Here is a 20,458-nt window from a genome sequence, read left to right as displayed (position 1 = left end):
TACGTTACTCATGAAAATAAGGTCAGTTTGATTGATATCTTTTCTTTATCTAGAAAAAAAATATAATACAGTTTCTTAAAACAAAGATAAAAAAAAACTGTTCTATACTCTTGCGTTTTTTATTTTACAGTTTCTCAAGTTGTGTGGCCATGTAATTGGACCTGAATTAACAAAGGACTTTCCTTCAAACACAGATTGTAGTAATTTGACATTTTTGGGAAACCAACTTTATAACTTATAAAACTGATTAATACAGCTAGCTCATCCTAATTTCTAGCCATTGATTCAAAAGAAGTCCAAGTTTGTGCACGTTAAACGTCTTCGATTTGAAGTTAAACTTTACTTTATTTTTCTTGTTGGGATTCCATATGAAGCAATGTCACGTGTTCATGCTAATAAAAGTCAATTGGAATCACATATACAGAGCCACACCTGACACCTTTTTTATTATTAATTGAAAATTAGAGTGCCACACGGCTGAACCAGAATTTTCCTTCTGACAAGATAAGTACTTGATGAAGCCCCCTGTGTTCTGAAATGTGCTTGTTGGACGTAAAATATTTGTCACAAAAAAGCACGTTATTACATACCAGTTATCTTAGTGACAAAAAAAGAAACCAGAACAAATAAATAGAATCATTCATAGCTTCGTCGCGGCTTCAAAAGCAAAATCTCCAACTCAAATTTTCATCGAGAATAAGCAACAGAAAGTTGCTGACCTGAAAAGTAACACGTGTTTGGCCCAAGGCAATGGAAAACGCTAGCAGCACCGTTCTGGTAATTTAATTCACCCCCAACATTCATTAATATACATAAAAGGGATAAATTACCAATATATAAAGAAATATATGTTCTGAAAGTCAAGACAAAGAGTACCGTTTGACATTTTTTCTTTAAATACAGGAAAATGATATTCTTTTTTATGATAGAAGTGCATTATCCTGAGAACCTCTTCTCGTTTCAGGCAAATCTGAACCGGCCACCTGCTGTATAAAACTGCAAGGTGTACCATTTTCCAATACCATCAATGAGCAAAACTGACATTGAGGAAAAAAACCAGCAATGTGTTTTGATGAGACTAAAGAATGGTTAAAATTATGTGTGGTATGATGCATTTGAGCTTACTTTTGAGATTCAGAACCTGGAGCATTTGAGTCGCTTGCAGAAGGATTGGGTTGGTACTCAACTGAAATTAAACCACCCTCTGATTCTCCCGTAGATATAGGAGATCCCTGGAAACTCGCCACTGAGCTTGTTCTAGATGGCATGCCTGCAAAAGGAACGTCTTATTAAAGAAAATCAAGAGAGCCAAAATGTTGTCAATATGAAAGAAACATGACCACTGGGAGTATTTTGATTCCATCTACATCACCCTCTAACTTACACTAAAAATAACTTCAGGAAGTTTAATTATTATCAAAATATAGAGATGAAAGGAAACTGAACAGCGGAGGGCCTTGTTGAATACTTGTAACCCTTTTGCCCATAATTGGGAACAAATTAAAAAAAAGGGGAAATTTGAACAGTTTTGACTCCAGTTAACTGGAATGAGAAAGCAAAATCATGATCAATTGACCATCATTGTCTCAGCAACTAGTTGGGAGAAATGGGTGATTTATTTAGATCTAAACTAAGCAGATTCATCAAGATACGAATGTATTAAAAGTACATGCAACCATAGTTAAAAGGTAAGTTCTCAAGCTGTTCTGGTTAGCCAGAAGAATAAAATCCACGAGCAGTACATAATGCGGAAAAGAAACAAGTTCTGTAGAGTATGTCAAAAAATTTCTTGAAAATATTTCTAAAACAGTTCACAGGTTCCTCAAGATTTTTTAGTAAGTTAACAATTGTCTTGAAGTCTGAAAGAACCATGCTTTAAATGGAAGTTTTATCACAAAATAATACTGAAGTATTAATCTGAAAATCAGGAATTGCCCGGCTTAGGTAGCAATGAAAATGCTAAACCCCTCCTACATGTTGTAATACATGCTTATAATATAGCCATAGGCATGGAAAATCTACTTCTATCCTAAATGTTACCTTGGAATATTATCACAACAAAGAAGAGAACAGTGATAACCATAGCCAAAAGGCTGCTGGTATTGGAAGGCGATGATGGTCGTGACGATGATTTAGCCATTTTCATCTTCTTCAAGGCTTTCATTCGCTCTATCCTTGCGCGCTTCAACATGGCAAGTTCAGATATCTCTCTGATTAGCTTATGGTCAGCTGCATCCAATGAAGGAGCTTGTGGAGGTCTTGGAGGTTTCGGAGCCTTTTTATTACAGGCCTTTTTCCGTTTCTCCTTCGTTAAGGTTTGCTGTGCACGGTTCGCCGAATCTTTCCCCATCAATGGCTTGCTTGTTACTTTCATTAAATCTGCAGAAACTTCACTAACACTTGATTCATTGCGGCTTGATTCATTGCGGCATAAACTTGGCACATCATCTTTAACTGAACCTCCAAAAATCTCACCAGAAAACTTAGCAAATAATGTCTTTCCTTGTTTTGCACCAGTTCGTGTAGAGGCTTTCTTTGCATCATCTCCAATTAGAGGCAATCCACTTTCAAGATCAACTACGGTATCCTTTACACTTTTCTTATCCATCCAAAAACCACAAAGCCAATCTAACTTCTCCTTGTTTGCTATCCTATAAATTACAAATATACTCGAAATTGCGGACACAAATTCAATGCTTGAACTCGACCCATCATACTAAGGGTTTAATTGATCGTAAATCATGAAGAAGACAGCTTGCTACTGAACTCCAATTCGGATACTTTTTCTGCTTCTCTGACTTTTTCATACATTGCACAGATCCAAGCAATAATCAAGTAATTATTAACCACCAAAAAAATTTCTCTTCCTTCCAAGGGTCTATTTTCCACAAGCAATACCACTCCAAGATCTGAAGACAAAAAAACGAAATCCCGGGAACAGACAGACCCTGCATCACAAATTAGATACAAAAATTCAATCAGGTGAACCTAACCAAATTAACAATCTTACTATAATCGATTTCCCCTTTAACATTTTTAGGGGTACGAAGAGGTGAACCAAATGATACAACTTTAAGCAACCCAAAGCCCCTATTAAAACTTTTAAACAGAACAGACAAAAAAAGCAATCATTGAGATAAGAAAGAAGAAACATAAAACACTTTAGGGCACAAAAGAGAGTGGGGGTAATCTAAGCAAGGAAAATACATAAATGGTTCTCAGCCAGGAGAGAAGCAAGGCCAACACAACAAATTAACCCCAGAAGAAAATATATTGATACATTAATACCCACATTACATATATATAAACTTACACAGCAACGTGCAACCACATATGATTAAAAATGGGCACCCATGAAAACGAAGAAAGTCAACAACTTTAAAGTAGTCACAGCCATGACAGGAACAATAATATAATACAAAGAAGTAAACAGAGAAGAAAAGAAAAAGTGGAAAGAATACCTTTGCCGGAAGGGGAAGGAAGGGTAGATCCAATGGCGGAATAGTTTGTAATTACAGCAAGCGAGAGATACGGGATGAAGAAATACTATTGATGGCGAGATAACAGGGAAAATGAGCCAAAATTATAGCAAGATTTAGATTTTTTCAAACAAAGATCCCTCTCTTGATTTCATGGTATGTGCTGTCTTCAAAAACAGTATATTTATAGCGCGGAGATTGAGGAGGTGATGTAGCCAATATAGACAACACTTGTGGACAGTTGGCAACTCCAAATTTCACACCGTGGCCCCTCCCATGTACTCTTTTCTGTCCTTCTGTTTACACTTTTCTTCCCCACTCATGCTTCCCTCTGTTATGTCACTTTTTAATGTTTATCACAATCCAACGTTACAAAATTTATACTAACTCATTCATTCTATTTAACCAACTCAATTACTTCATTACATTACAATGTCTTAAACTTTATTCGTACAAATTAATTGTATCCTTGTAGAATGTGTATAAATCTTTTTAATAAAAGATTTAAAATTTTATTTAATTAACTAGGCTACTATTCCGTTACAGTCATGCTTCAGAATATGGAATTTTGGAATATTTGTGTCTTTAACTTTCATTCCAAATAAATCATTGACATTAAAATAAGGAAAAGTTTTTGTTAATACTCAAATAGTAAATAACATATTTTTTGACGCCTAATTATAGTAATATAATAATATTTTAATTAAAAAAATAAAATAAATATAATTAAAATAATATTTTGGTATGTTAAGTGAGTGTGATTTACTATTTGTGGTGTGAAAGTATCACCATCCCAAATATAAATCATTGACATGTTTACCTTTAGAAATACTTTTAAAAACTTCGATTTGTCAGTATGAAAGTTTCATATGACTACTGGGAAACTTATTTTATTGTAACATCTTTATAGAATTAATAGATTGATTGCAGTAATTATGATTTTTTTTATGTTATCACGATAATATATCGATTATATATATATATATATATATATATAATAATACGACATAATTAGTTATTTATTTAAAAACATTTTGTAATAAGACCTTTAAAATAATAATTTTTTTCTTTTAAGTTTTATCATTTATATAGATTTATATGTTTAATAATTAAAAAAAGTAAATAATTATATCATTTTAATATATTATACAAAATTTAATAGTGTTTAAAGATAACAAATGTTACATGATATGTTACTACCATTATTGGCCTACCGTAAACTAACGGAAAATGTTGATTCGGTATGAAAATCTGAGTTTTATTTGTGCTTTTTTTAAGTTTTTAATTAACTAATTAATGTTTAATTAAATAATAAAAATATTATTACTTTTATAAATTAAATTATTTTATTTAGAAACTATTTATCAATAATAGAAACTAATTTAAATATCAATAATTTTTTTATTCTCTAAAATAGTATCTAATTTAGTCAATATAGCAATTAATCATTTTTTGTCTTTAAAATTGATTTCTATTTAATTATTTTCTTGTGGTGAAGCAATTTGATGAGTTCATTGCAAGAATTGGTTTTTAACCTAGCAAATATGATACTTGCGTGTATTTAAAGTTTTTAACCAAAGATAAATTTGTTGTATTGTTCTTGTATATAGATGGCATTCTATTAGCAAGCAATAAGTGTTGAAGGTTAAAATTGAATTGAACGAGTTTGAAATGAAAGACCTTGGAATTGCTAGGAGGATATTGGGGATTGAGATCACTAAACAATGTGATTTAAGCATTTATACTTGTCTCAGGAGACCTATCTAAAAAATTCTTGATAAGTTTTGTATGACAAACTTAAAACCTGTATTGACAAACAAGTTGAGTGATTAGCAATCTCCTATGATGGTGGAGAAACAACACTATATGGACAGTTTTTTTGTATGTTAACGTTGTCGGTTTTGTTATTTATGTCATGGTCTGCATGCGCCTTGATATAGCCTATGTTGTGAGCACTGTTAACAGGTTCTTCTCCAATCTTGGGAGAACATATTAACAAGTTCTTAAGTGAATTTTTCAAGGATAACTTGGAAGAGTCTTAGTTTATGGTAGTGTTAGTTGGTATACTAAAGATGCTCTCATAAAAGGTTTTATTGAATCAAACTATGTTGGGTAATAATTTAGGTATGAGAAGAAAACGTTCAAATCAATTGGAAGGTTAAAAAAAGTTGTGTTAATTATTAATAACTAATAATAATATATTAGGTTGTGATGACACAACAATGACTAAAAAGGAATGGTTATTAATATATGTGTCACTCATGCAATAATATAAATAATAATACCATTTTTTATTATTTTTCCATCTTATTGTATGATATTTCATAATTTGTTTTATATATTTTATTTTATTTACAAATAATTTTTTTGTACAATTCACTCGACATATAATATTTTTTCATTAAAAATGTCCTCTAAAATATCTACATAGTTATGTATCTACATACAATCTAATTTAATGAATTAAAAAAAAACTTTCAAAATGCATAAATAAATATAACGGTAAATTTGTATATGTTTAGATAATATTATTTTTACAATTTTTTTCATATTTTGACAATATTAAGTAACTCGTATTTTTTATGAAAATAATTATTCAACTGTATTGAAAATAATTTATAATATTTTAATTAATTCAAATCTACATATTACGAAGTGGACTTTAAGCCTAACTCAACCCCATAAAATCGGCTCACGGGTGAGGTTTGCACCCACTTATATACAATGAAATGTTCTAATCTCTAGTCGATGTGGGTATTACAGTTATCTCCAACACTACACAACAATACCTCATATTTCATTATTTAAATATTTTTAAATACAAGATTAAATTTGTAAACTTACATTTTACACCTTTTAAAAAAATTAAAAAATCTCTCACAATCATCACATAACTCACAAACAATTTTCCTCAAAATCCACTCTAACATACTCTAATCCAAACACACTAACTTTCTTCACAATTTTCTCTCAAATTCTCATACATTCACTTCCTCAAATATTCTCCTCGATCCAAACACAATCTTAAGATAAAAAAACATTATTTTGGTAAGAATATCACTAGTCCTAGACTTGGAAGCATACATAATTGGAACCTTATTTCCCTTGATCACGCCTTTATAAATAAATAAAAAAATTAATGTTTTAATTAAAGTCTACTATGATACTGAACAAATAAATTTTTATCACAATTGTGTAATTTTGTATCAATTTTACGATAATGGATAGATTTAAATAATATTATTGAAATTGGTAAGTTGTGCACAATGAGCAAAAGTTCACTTTTCTAAAGCTGATCCACAAAATGACTTCCGTTCCTTTGAAAAAATTACAAAAAAAAGTCATCAGGAGCCCTAATGACCTTTCATTGTGAAAAATGGTATGAAGAAATTGTGTTCAATAAGCATGACTCTTATCAATGTAAATATACTGTTAAGCTTCTTTTAAAAAAAAAATTGGTATGACGGTACAATATACAAAAATACATAAAAGTTGTGAGAATTTCGTGTATTTTTTTACATTGAAGTTGTCATATCCTATAACATTTTAGTTCAATTTTTTAAAATTTTCGTAAAATTATAATCTTTTGTTTAAAAGAAAAAAATGTCATTTTTTGGTGATATAAATTACAAATATTTTGTTGTTTCACATATTTAAATGTATTAATGTGTTAATAATTAAAAAAATAAAATGTATGTTCTAAAATGAAAGTATTGTAAAATGACATGTAGGTTATGGAAAATAAAATACATATGGAAAAAAATGTTGTACTTAAATTACTTTCTGAATTAAACCCATATTATAAAATAGATTTTAATAAAATTATATATGTAAAAGTTATCTAGTGTTATAATTATATTTTTCGAGTTAAAATTAATTCTATTAAATAATAGAATGTAAGATTACTTGTGGTTTTTTCATGAATTAAAATTTATGTATTCATAAATTTGTACGTTGTCTAATATCAATATCAATGTGAATGAAATTATAGATTATATAATATATAAAAATAATAATAATACATGTATTTTATTTAAATAAATGTATAAAATTAAAATAAATATAAATACTAAATTTTACTCACTAAAATAAGATGATATAATAAAAACTTCAAGATGATGTAATTAAATAAATATTTCAAAGCATGATATTTTAGTGTTTAAATGAACCATTTTTTTTTGTATTGTGACTTTCATTACGATACTAAAAACATTTTTTTGGCTTATTATAATTTGACTAATTTATTTCATTCTAAAAACGAGTAAAGGTTGATCTTCTTAACTCTTTGTAGTGCATGTGGAGGTCAGGAATGAAATATGGTCTCGTATAAATATATTAATAATTTTCATTTTAAACTGGATAAAATTGAACTTCATAAGCCTTTTTAATTGTGTGGAGGTTGTACACAAGATATATAAATGTCAACAACTATAAATGACAAAAACAAACGATTATAAAGTGAAAACAAGGATATCAAAGAGCTTGAAAGTGCCCACAATCATACCATCAATAATTTAATCTAACTGTATATGACATGTTGGAGGATGACTATCTCTTGAACATCAACTCTAAATTTTATCGATTAAACCTTTGCACAAAACACATAGTGAAATATTGTTCATTTTTTCTTAGTAAGATTGTGATATCTTATAGATAATAATGACATGTGTGTAATATCGTGTCTATCTTTAGTTCTCGTTCCACAAACCATGACCTACGCCAGGTATTTAACTAACTTATTTGTTCGAATATATGGATCAACCCCACAATATGTCATCTCAATTGTCGTTCCAACAACTACCTTTCACTTACTCAACATTTCCATCACAACCAAATTTTTTTGTTGGTCCATCAAATCTCTTTGTCAGGGGTCCAGAAGTAAGCACAATGAAACCGAAGACAATGACGATGACAATCCACCCGTGTCATCTCCTAACATTTCTACCCAACAAGAGTTAAAAGGATAACCAGGAAGACAAAGAAGAACATCATGTGACACAACACAACATCTCAAAGATTATTTATTCACTGATGTGTAATAATAATGTTATTGTCCAAATTATCGCTATATTTATGATTTTTAATAGTCTATAAATCCTAGTTCAACTAATTGATCTAATATTTTTAATATTTTTAAAAAATTATTTATAATTTATGACACCACAAATATTTTAGACATTTTCTTAAAAACCAAAATTTATATTTTTATGAAAATAAAAAATAAATAAAACTAAAAGCGTCACATTCAATATAAAAAAATACACAAAAATTATTATAATCATACATGACTCATGTGTATTTTTTTTAAACTAAAATCATCATATATCTTTAACGACTTCACTTTTTAAGAAAAGAAAAACTGCATATTTACATTAATAAAAGTCGTGCTCACACGACTTCGTCACACTATTTTTTACAAAGAAAATCATAAAATCACATGACAACTTTTTTATCGGGCATCACAAGCGTTGCTCGAAATTACTTATTTATTTTTATAATATTTTTCGAATACGGTTATTCTCAAAAAGTCGTTACAAAATTGCATTATTTTGTTAAAATTTCCTCTAGGATAGAAAAAAAAACTGTACATTTCTAAAAAAATTATGCATCCCTTCCTTGGTCCAATAATAAAATATTTTCAAAGTTTGTTTAAGCATATTTTTAACACTTAAGATGTGTGTGACAATAATTAAGCGATGCGAATATAATAATATATTTTAAATCGGTTTAATTTAGAGCGGGAACTCATCGGAAAGATAACTGCTCAGCGTACTGCATGATCTTGCAAGCAGATATATCTGTTACCCGCTTTGTTTCTTCCCGCGCAAGTTTCACAATCATGGAGACTGACACTAACACTGACACCACCACCACCACCGAAAACGTAATCTTCGACCGCTTGCTGCAAGAGATCCACACCTCCGGAATTGAAATCTCCGTCACCATCACAGCTGATGCCTCCGTCGTGCGAAATTGGCTCACCTCAGCGCTCTACAACAGCCGCTACTTCGTCCACCTCAACCGCCTGGTCGTCGGTCTCGGCGTCCAGTGGACTCTCAGAGGCGCCAACATACATTCTCCGGGGGACATTCTGCAGCTCTGCATCGGCCGCCGCTGCCTCATCTTCCAACTCGCTCGCGCGCAAGCCGTACCGCAGAAACTCCGCACGTTCCTCCTCAATCCTTCGTACACCTTCGTCGGCTTGTGGAACATATGGGATCGGCAGAGGCTGAGCAATTCGAGGCATAATTTGGAGATGGAGAGGGATCCTCTGGATATGAGGCTGTACATGAAAACTCAGGTCGGTGACAACATATCTTCGCTTAGGGAGATCCTGATAGAGAGATCTCTTGGTTTCCGGATTGATCCAGGGCATGAGGCCACCGCGAGCGATTGGCGTGATGAATATCTTAGCGACGATCAAATCGATTTTGCGACGGTTCGTGTTCTCTGTGCATTCCTTATCGGGTTGAAAAACAGGGTTTGGGAACTTCAGAACGGAACAGGTAACCGACGCTTTCCATAATATGCTGAAATGTTTAATTGCGTTGAAGCTTTGTTTCATTGTTCATGATGAATTTTACTTCTAGTGGTGTCAATTTCAACTGTTGCTACGGTGATGAGACTGATTTTTTTGGTCATGAGCTGTGACTCTGAAATTGCTTGTGTTTTCGTGACTGAAACTGACTATTGAGTGATGATTTCACTGTATCTTTTTTTTTTTTTTGAAAAATGTCTTTTAGGTGAGTATGTAGTTAGTGTAAGAATCGGTTTCTACATTTTTTGTGCATCACGGTCCATTCCATTTAATAACTTTGGTTTAATTTTCACTTTAAAATAAAATAAAATTTAAAAGTGTTATGGATTGAATGCTAAAAGAGGTATTCAGACGAACCGAAACTGCAAAACATTAGGTCATAAATTCTTAAAAGCAAATTACTGAGTGAGAAATTAACAGTGAAAACCACAAGATTTGTATCGAATAATGCATATTTTGTTAATGAAAATGGGAGGAATTTTCTTTTGGTTTTTGATTGATTCCTAATTTACTATTCATAAATATGGGGATTATTATGCAGTTTATGCCTTTACTCAGGGAATATCATGTTATTAATAAAACGTATTATTATATTATATAGTGTCATTGACATATAATTGTAGTGTGTTTTTTTCTTATGTCACTTGTCAGTAAACATGATTAACCCTGCATTGTGGCAGCATTTCCATTTGTATAGTAACGAAATATGAGTGGAAGTTAAAAGGACTTGGAATTTGATACGTGTGTTAGGATACTCAAACCGACATTTGTAACAATGGAATGCGTTTTAGCAACTTTTTAAGGGGTTTGATTATATGTTAGCATTATGTTTACGTCCGATAAGCACTTTCAACTCGATTTAAACCGTTTATTAACTAAAAACATATTTCAACATATTTATAATTTATAGCTAATATTTTTTCTTATAGTAGTTTGTAATGTTTTTTTTATATTTTTTTAAACATTAACTTCTATCCTTTTTTTTATAATAATTTTATGAAAAAATACTTTTTTTATTCGTCTACTTTTAGTAAAATTTAATTTTGGTATATAAACTTTCACATTATAAATACTGCTTCAAATTCTATAAAAATGTGTACATTAAATTCTTCTAACTATGTGTTCATAAAAAATCATAATTAAATTTTAAGTTTGAACATACGAAAGGTTAAATCACATAGTTTAATAGTCGAATGATTATTTATCAATATAATGATCAAAATCAAATTTAACAAAAATTAGGATTAAAAATACATTTTCGTACTTTAATTATTCTCTTTTCTTAAAGTATTTATTAAAATTCATTTTTTTTCAATTTTACTTAAGTTGCATGTTTATTGTTTTTTTTTTCTGACTCCTTTGTACTTCTAACATCATCATCGTGAATTTTCTTGCTCATCCTCCTATGTTTATTATTTTAATATTAGTTATATTTATTTTAGTTGTTTATAATTGAACTTAAAAATGATGACACATTTTTATTTATTTTATTTTCGTATTATAATTTTTATTTAAATAGTTTCTTATATTGTTTTAATACCCTTTTATATATTTTATTAATAAAAAAATAGTTTATATAAAATTATTAAATAAGTATATCTAATTTTAATATCCAAAACATAATTTTACCTAACACTCATAAGCCCACAAGATAACTTTATAAATAACTTTTTAAATTTTGGATTTTAACTTACTGGTGGTTTCAATTACATTTTCAGATAATTTTGTAACATATCTAAGAATAAGAATAATAAGATAAATGAATCCCTTAAATAATTAATTGATTATCCATTCAAGATACATTAGTTATAAGAAGGTAATATTTTCACACCCACCAAATAAAATACGTTCCCTTAACAACTTAAAATAATAGTATTTTTATTATATTTATTTTATTTTTTAAATTAAAATTTTAATATATATATATATATTATAGTGAGTTGTAAGATGGGTGTATTTTTTTTAAAGTGTCAAGTATTATTTTTTTTCTATAAGAAATACATGTTTGAATTTATTTTCTGGTGCGTCAAAAAGTAAATCTAGTTTCAAGATAAACTTTTTAATCAAATTGGTGCAATTATGGAAAAAAATTATCGAAATTAACACATTTTAAATTTTTACCTATGTGGATAACTTCCTTACATAAAAGTTGTGCAGGTAGAACACCTATTGAATTTGTAAAAGTTAACTCCAATCAATTTGGCACAATTTTAATATAAAAGAAAAAGTTGTGGTTGACTCACATTATTTTAATTAATGTTATTCGAGATTTTTTTTTAATTTTAAATGAAGTTGTGCTAATATCATACAACTTGAATTCTTTTTATATTAAACTCATTATCCATTTACACGACTTCCCCATACGATTATTTTATTATTTGTGTTAATATTAATATATGTAGTTTTATGTAAAAAAAATATTAATGTGTTAATATTAATTATTATATAAAAATATTATTTATGAAATGTAAAATTATTATCTTCATAATTATTAAAAAAATAAGATCAATGGTAATTTTATAACAATTATAACAAAAATAAAATACATTAAAAATATAGAAATTATTATAAGGATTTTGATTAGAAATAGCATGCAAATTAGGTTGTTAGTTCTATCTTGTTATATATTAGTATTTGTTTGATTATTTTGTGTGATAGCATCAATAGTGATTTTTTTTAAAAAAAAAGAAAATTAATAATGAAAATTGAAAGTAGATTTTACTACCAGTTTTGTCTATATAGACAATTATTTCTGTTATGACCTTTACTTCGACAATGCAAACATTATTTGGCTTATTCATAATTGTATTATCCATTTCAATATTGATACAATGAGTACATGATCCCCCTAATTTGTGTCATCACATCATAAGGTCAAGTATAAAATTTGGTTCCATGTAAGTACACCAATAATCCTCATTTTGAATTGGATGAAATTGAACCTCGCAAACCTTGTAAATATTGTGGAGACTTTACATTGGAGCAACGAAATTCGTTAGCTATAATGATAAAACGAACAAAGAGTAATGACATGAGGACAAACCGATCAAAGAACTTGAAACCCACCACAATCGCATCATCATTCAATTAATTTAAATGTGTATGACATAGGTTGAAGTTAAAGTTGGGGAGTGGTTTCTCCTAATCATCAAACTACGAATTTTCTTGGTTATATATTTTCTTAATAAGACAATAATATCTTCAGGATATCGATACCTTGTTTGTAACATGCACTCAATCTTGGCCCCGTTTAACAAAATAATATTTGTTCTTTCAAATGTTGTCTTAACAAGAGCACAAATGAATACATATCGTGCTCTCTTCAAAATAGAGTTCAAGTTTTTGGCTAGATTTTTTGTCACGTCTCCTATCTTAGGCCTAAGTCCACTTTTCCAATGACATTTGATCAATCCAATAGATTTATTCTCAAAATTATGATCTCATCGCCGCCATTAAGTTTGCTTGTAGAGTTAGTTGTTTCATTTCATAACGTGTAACATTGTCATAAATGAAATTATTGGAACATATAGTGATTTTGTAATGTTGCATGATGGAAGTTAAGGAATGTAGATATTCATGTTTATTAGTTGAAATTAGAGTTTTAAAAATAAACATGACAAATAGCACAAATGAGTAAGTATCATGTTCCATATTTTTGTTTGTAATAGAAAATCAGGGATCATAAAGTTTAAGGGGGTTAATGTTGTTATTTTTAATTTTTTAATGTTTTATATTGTTATTTTTAGGAAATAAGAGTTCGTGGGTGTATAAAATGAAAAAGAGTGACATATAGCAAAACAGTTGGGCCACCTGAATTGGCTCAGACTTGAAAAGAAATGTAGTGGTGCACATATAAAAACATGAGTAGCAAATAGCAAAATTATGGGCAGCAGATTGAGCCCAGACTTTTGAAAACGCGGTGCGGAAAGAAGAAGCGTGGTGCAAATAATGAAAGTGTTTGGGTGAAAATATTTACAAGAGGTGCGAAAAGCATTTAATGCATGAAGAACAAAAACAGTAAAAACCGTGGCCCTATTTTTATTCTTTCCCATTACCGTGGACTCACATGCACATAAATTTCAATTCACCAAATTAAACAAAACGGTGTGGGGGCCCACAAACATGTGAATGTTAAAAGCAAATAAATGGTCTTTCTCTTACGTGGTGCTCTGGTACACATTTCTTAATTTCCAGGCAAATCTTCACTCATCAATTAAAGTTAAATCTGTGGGACTCACTGGCATCAGAATAAAACTCAAACGTTTAATGACAAGATAGCAACTGAAAATGGCAAAAGGGAACATGCTGAAACGTGAAGTATTCACACAAAAAAAAAAGATGGTTTCATGAACAAATAAACAATGCATAAACTGTGCAGGTAACCGTACAAGGCAAACATAGATTTCGAGTTTTTCACACAATTTGGCATCAAACCTGCAAATTTACTTTTATGGAAAAGAAAAAGTGATACCAAAAATGACTAACCAACAAGATAAAGACAATGAGAGAGCAAGTCATTTTCTGGTACGCTTAAAAGCAAATATAAAAGATGGCTCAAAAGAATTCATGCAAAGCAGCAAATAAACCAAACCAAAACCCATGTAACTCCAATTGCAAAACGGTATCTGTCCACAAATGCACCTTTTCCTTCTCTTATCGGTTGGGTTTTCCTTGAGTGTTGAACCCGATACAGTGGCAGTGATGAGGCAGAGGTTCAAGGTGCGTGGAGAAAAACAAACTGAGAGAAGGGGTGCTATGTATGTGTAGGCTGCTGTGAGCGTGGAGTGCAGAGACGGGAAGAATATGTGCGTGCTTTGCCTGATTGTGTGTGCTGCTGCTATGAGTGAGAGGGGGACAAAAAAGGTGCAGTGTGTGGTGCAGCCTTTTGTAAAAGAATGGAGGGAACAAAAAGTGTTGGGGCAGAGAAACAGTGTTGAACATGAGTGGGGATCAGAGAAAAAGGGAAGAATGAGAAAGAGAAAAAATGCGAGTGAGTGTAAGTGCAGAGCTAAGTGAGAGAGGGAGAGTGAGGGGGATGCTAAAGGTTTCAAAAACCTAAATGGGTTGTGGTGGTGTAAGTGAATCGCGAGGTGTGCAGAGGAAACGTGAGGTGGGTTTTATTTTTATTTTTATTTTTTATTTTTTTAAAAAGAGTGTTGACAATTATCATATATATATATATATATATATATATAATGATTTAAATATTTTCTTCTAGTCAATTATATATATTTTTTATCTTGAAATTTCTATATTCACACTTTCATCTACATACAAATTCACACATTATTATTAATCCACGTTACTCTCACAAAAATCCAATAAGACAATAAGGATGATAACAAAAATAACAATGACAATTCACTTTCTTTCGACCATCACCCTCCACAAAAACATAAAAAAGCAAAAATATAATGTTGTGACACTTGTTATAATAGATAATTACTTAATGTAACATAACAATATTTATATTATAATTTCATTATTAACTTTTCCTTCTTCTTCATTTCATCATAAATTTATAGCTTCGAATTTTTTCACATTTAATTACAAGTTTCTATATTGTTAATATATATATATATATATATATATATATATATATATTATAGTTATAATTTATAAGAAATTCACCTACTGGTCTTATTTATTTTCTATTTTCACAATATTAATTTTTAATTTTCCAATTAATATTTTCATATAAAAATTTATATTAAAATATTAACTATTTTCGTTTAAATAATACACTATGTTATAAGAATATCATGCAGAAATAATATAAACAATGCACGATTCTAGTATAACATAAAAATAACAAAAGTAGTGTTATGTTGGTCCAACTTCATTTGAACTTAAAAAAAATCACTAACACTAATTAATATCGTGTTAGTCAAATATCACTTTTCTTCTTACATTAAAATCATGCCGAAGAGCATTGATCTTACTTTCACATATTCAAACTCATAAAATCATGCCAAGTACAACAATTTTATTTTCACAAATTCAAACTCATATCATGCATCCTTTATTGTTCACATGTTTTTTTTTTAAATCTATCCATTGTGGTAATTTTTTTTATAAAATTGCATCATTTAGTTCAAAAAATCTGAATTTAGTTAGTGTGAAAAATAGGTCAAAGTACTTATAATTTGATATAAGTTTAGTTCACCAAAAGAGGGAGAATAAGATAGGAAAAGAAAAAAAAAGAATTTGAAAGGAAGAGTGTGGAAAGAAATGGATAAACAAAAATGGTCCCACAAGGAAAAAGAGGCCATGAAGGTGCAAAAATAAACCTTAATTTAGTTAGTGCAAAAAAGAGATCCATGTAATTATATTTTGGTATAAGCCGAGTGCACGAAAGAGGAGAATGTGAATGAAAAAAAAAGAGTTATTTATTTGGAAGGAAGAGTGCAAAAAGAAATGGATAAAAAAAAATTGGTCCCACTAGGCAAAAGGGGCTGTGAAGGCACAAAAATAAACCTAAATTTAGTTAATGTGAAAAAGAGATCAAAATACTTATATTTTGATATAATTCTAGTGCACAAAAATATGGTGAATAATATAGGGAAAAAAAATTAAAATAGTTACTGATTTGAAAGGAAGAATAAAAAAATATGGATAAACAGAAATTGTGTCCCAAAAGACAAAAGAGATGAAGGTGAAAAAAAACCTGAATTTAGTTAGTGTGAAAAAGATGTCAAATTACTTATATTTTGATATAAACCGAGTGCAAAAATAGATGGAGAATAAGATAGAAAAAAAAAAGAAGAAAAAGAGTTATATATTTGGAAGAAAGAGTAAGAAAAGAAACCAATAAACAAAAAATGATACTACAATACAAAAAAGTCGGTGAATGCAAAAAATAAACTTGAATTTAGTTAGTGTAAATAAAAGTCGAAATACTAATATTTTGATATAAGTGAAGTGCACAAAAGATAAAAAAAAATATTGATTTGGAAGGAAGAGTCGGAAAAGAAACTAATAAAGAAAAAATGAATCCCACATAGCATAAGTGGCCATGAAGAGGGTATTGTTCCTCTACCACTCCTCAATCAAAGGAAAGGCGTTGCAATTTCACTTCTAATTCTGTTTTCTTCTATTTTTCTTTCTTTATTACAAAACAATAAATGCAACCAATTTTTTTCATAAAGAGATATCCAAATTTTCGTATCTTAATAAGTATACGTTTTTTAATGATATTATTTATTATTAAATAAACAACAAATAAATACAAATAAGTGGGAAGAGAAAATCAAAAACTCATCTATTAAAGAAAATATATTTCTAAAAAAAGTTTACTTTATATAAAAAGACATATTTTCAAACTAAACAAACATTTATTTCAAATTCACACCCAAATTTATTAAACTATTTGTAACTTTATTACTTTCTCTAAATATACGAGAGATTTTAAAATTTAAGCAATCATTCTTAATTAGGTAATATTTTCATCTTTCTCTATAGCATCAAGAAATAACATTATAAAATCATTAACACATATTCACTTTGGAAGCATAAAGAAGTAACTGGACAAAACTAAGATTCATACAAGTGGATCCATCTACACTGCATTTAACATACGAAAATGTTGTACATTCTAATATAATATTTTAATTATTTTAAATTTTTTTAAATTTGAAAATTATTTTAACATTTTACATTTTGCTTATATTTTAAATTAACATAATCGATAAAGGTGATTTGCAAACAATCATATAAATATTTGCAGCTTTTTGTAAACATAAATATTAATATTAGAAGTCTGCAATATTATTTTCCATCATGCCTATAAAGATATTTCAGTCATCCCAACCCCTTTAATCAGGGTTCAAACAAATACAGCCATGATAAATAAATTTAAAATATATTTGTTTAATTAAATAATATTTTATTTCCATTTATTTATTTATTTCAATGAAACTATTTTTATTTTCATTTACTTCTCATTTAATTTTCCTTATTTTTTAACCAACTAATTTTTAATTTTGCTTTATTTATTATTTTCTCTTTTGTTTTATCAAACTAAACATAAAAGACTTGATTCTTTTGCTAAGTAATCATAACTAGGATGATAATATTTTGATAACATAATTTGTTATCCAAATATCCTATAAAATTATTTTAATTAAATATATTAACTGCGACCCGGTTTAGTTTCGGACACCACAAAGGCACTACTGAGCAGTGGCACAGTCATGCAGAGGCGCTGCTAATTCTCACTATAAATAAACATTTTCCTTCAATCATTTTCACCATTCTGTTTCTTCTCTCACACGTTTCCAAACCATGGCAACCGTCATCCGCACCCATCACCAAAGGCACGACGCCTACACTGTCAACATTGACGGAGACCAAGTCTCGGTAACCGTCACAGCCAACGCCGGTGTCGTGCGCCGTTGGCTCTGTACCACGCTCCACCTCCGTCGCCACAAAGTCTTCCTAAAGCGTCTTGTTGTCGGCCTCGGAGTCCAGTGGACTCCCGGTGGCTCAGATCCTCCGGCGGATATTCTGCAGCTCTGCGTCGGCCGCCGCTGCCTCATCTTCCAACTCGCTCGCGCCAAGAGCGTGCCAAGGAAACTCCACACGTTCCTGAACCATAGCTCTAACATCTTCGTCGGATTCTGGAACCATTCGGACCGCCGGAAGCTTAAGCATTCGGTGCACAGCTTGGATATGTGGCACGATCCTCTGGATCTGAGGTATTTTGCGGAAACTGAGGACGATGACGATCTCAGTCAAGATTCGGTTGAGAAGATCATAGAGAAATGCCTTGGTTACGAAGTGGAGCAGAGGAACGAGATCAGCATGAGCACTTGGTATAAGAAACATCTTAGCGACGATCAAGTTGCTTATGCGACCGTTGATGCTCACTGTGCATTCCTCGTGGGAAGGAATAGCAGAGTGTGGAACGTGCTGAGATCGAGGAGGTAACTCTTGTATGCTACAAATAATGCTTCTACTTTACTTCCTCCTTTACTTCTTTTACTCCATACTCCTGTTACCTTCTTTTGGACTTGGCTTTGTTTCTTCATTTAGGGCACTTATCTTGCGTTCATTACTTTCAAACTTCCAAACGGCGTTCGAGTATGCGTTTAGTGCTTTTTCATAATAAAAATGTGTTGTGGAATTTCCTACCTTCTGTTGCCACCGAAAAAACACAAACACTGCCTTCTCGTCTTTTAGCATAAGCTGAGTATTGTGTTATGTGAATCATAGGAGATGAGCTTTTATTACCACGACTGAAGGAGAAACAAAATTTGAAATTTGATTTGCAAAGTAAACTAAATGATTTTTTATTTCTAAACTTCCATTTTTCTTTATACTACTTTATTTGATCTTCAATCAAATAAAAATAGTACATCATCATTGCAAGGATATTATCATATACAGTTCATTTTCTAAAAAAAAAAATATTATAGCAAAAATGTTGGTCATTTGATTCTTGGAGAAGCTTTGCTTTCATTTTTTATTTATAATACTAAAACGGTTCATCTTTTTTAAATGGCTTTCTTTATTAACTAGGTATATAAAAAGCTTGCTCAACTAGGAACTACTAAAATTTAAGAAACTCACTTCTTTTAATAATAAATATAGTGTGTATGTGTTGGGTCATTGTCGGAAAAATTAATTTTGAAGGGATGTAATTTATGTTTATATTTGTTTTATTTCAAAATTAATTTTACATCAACACTATATGACTATGTGCTTTGGTTTAATTTAAAAATCATATGGTGTCTCCATCGTTTTGGATGAGCAACCAAAAATATTATAAATTTTTTTATATTCAACAAATTACTTAAATTTATTTTTAATAATTTGAATAAAGTATCAACAAATTGTTTCTTTATTATTTGAATTATTCGTATCCAAGTGAGTGTTCTTCGTTCCAATGGAAAATTGAAAATAACACAAGCACCTATAAGTGGAAAAATGAGAGCCAGAAAATGCAAGGAGAACACAAAATTACCCTCATTTTTTTTCACTGTCTACAAAAAAGCTTTGGCAAATGAGGAATAACGAATAATCCTAAACAATAATAAAATACATTATATATAACTAGAAATATTACATTGATTCTAAAGAACAATCGATGTTATCTATTTCAATAAAAATCAATCTAGGGATATTATATCGGTTTTAAGAAAGAATTGATGTAAAAAACTCCATCTTTTCATATCATAAATTTAATACTTATATAAGTTACTACTAGTTGAATCTTATGTTATTTGTATATTTTACATTGTTTAAAAAATTAATGTAAAATATTATATATTTTCTATATTGTTAATATTTACATCGATATATAATAAATTTTAAATAATTAATATATGTATTTTTTTTTTATGTACTAATGTGACGTTGAATTAAAATGTTAAGAGAGTTTAACATTTCAAAATGATTTGACTTGCACCTTGTAAATAAAGAAGCACCGTGTATTAAAAAA

General features: G+C 29.8%; 3 protein-coding genes across 6 annotated transcripts; 2 read left to right on the top strand and 1 right to left on the bottom strand.

The window, feature by feature from the left end:
* Positions 1–419: 419 nt before the first annotated feature.
* LOC137831950 (uncharacterized) lies at positions 420–3,825 on the bottom strand. 4 transcript variants are annotated; one of them, XM_068639869.1, is made up of 5 exons: positions 3,462–3,825; positions 2,041–2,948; positions 1,126–1,270; positions 877–996; positions 420–774 (listed from the first exon to the last, which is right to left on the bottom strand). In XM_068639869.1, exons 2-4 carry the CDS (start codon positions 2,606–2,608, stop codon positions 921–923), a joined length of 789 nt encoding a protein of 262 aa, XP_068495970.1. In that variant the 5' UTR covers positions 2,609–2,948; positions 3,462–3,825; the 3' UTR covers positions 420–774; positions 877–920. The 4 variants fall into 4 exon arrangements, with proteins under 4 accessions (XP_068495970.1, XP_068495972.1, XP_068495969.1 ...); XM_068639871.2 differs by lacking the exon at positions 3,462–3,825 and adding an exon at positions 3,208–3,278; XM_068639868.1 differs by having other exon boundaries at positions 420–996.
* Positions 3,826–9,249: 5,424 nt separating this feature from the next.
* LOC137833533 (uncharacterized) lies at positions 9,250–10,226 on the top strand. Its single transcript, XM_090303002.1, has one exon. The coding sequence runs from the start codon at positions 9,256–9,258 to the stop codon at positions 10,003–10,005; it is 750 nt and encodes a 249-aa protein (XP_090159128.1). The 5' UTR covers positions 9,250–9,255; the 3' UTR covers positions 10,006–10,226.
* Positions 10,227–18,292: 8,066 nt separating this feature from the next.
* LOC150027338 (uncharacterized) lies at positions 18,293–19,143 on the top strand. The gene has a single exon (XM_090303001.1). It carries the CDS (start codon positions 18,301–18,303, stop codon positions 18,943–18,945), a length of 645 nt encoding a protein of 214 aa, XP_090159127.1. The 5' UTR covers positions 18,293–18,300; the 3' UTR covers positions 18,946–19,143.
* The last annotated feature ends 1,315 nt before the right edge of the window (positions 19,144–20,458 follow it).

The sequence above is a fragment of the Phaseolus vulgaris genome, chromosome 6 (genome assembly GCF_051622355.1).
Source record: "Phaseolus vulgaris cultivar YP4 chromosome 6, ASM5162235v1, whole genome shotgun sequence".
NCBI classification, from domain to species: Eukaryota; Viridiplantae; Streptophyta; class Magnoliopsida; order Fabales; family Fabaceae; genus Phaseolus; species Phaseolus vulgaris.
This window is presented reverse-complemented; position numbering and strand designations above follow the sequence as displayed.

Bases quoted from the DNA above. Each gene is read 5' to 3' on its own strand.
- LOC137833533 (XM_090303002.1), top strand. From the start codon at position 9,256: ATGATCTTGCAAGCAGATATATCTGTTACCCGCTTTGTTTCTTCCCGC.
- LOC137831950 (XM_068639868.1), bottom strand. From the start codon at position 2,608: ATGGATAAGAAAAGTGTAAAGGATACCGTAGTTGATCTTGAAAGTGGA. The intron at 1,271-2,040 runs GTAACATTTAGG...TTCCTTTTGCAG, and splicing joins TGTTGTGATAATATTCCAAG to GCATGCCATCTAGAACAAGC. The intron at 997-1,125 runs GTAAGCTCAAAT...TACACCTTGCAG, and splicing joins CCAGGTTCTGAATCTCAAAA to TTTTATACAGCAGGTGGCCG.
- LOC150027338 (XM_090303001.1), top strand. From the start codon at position 18,301: ATGGCAACCGTCATCCGCACCCATCACCAAAGGCACGACGCCTACACT.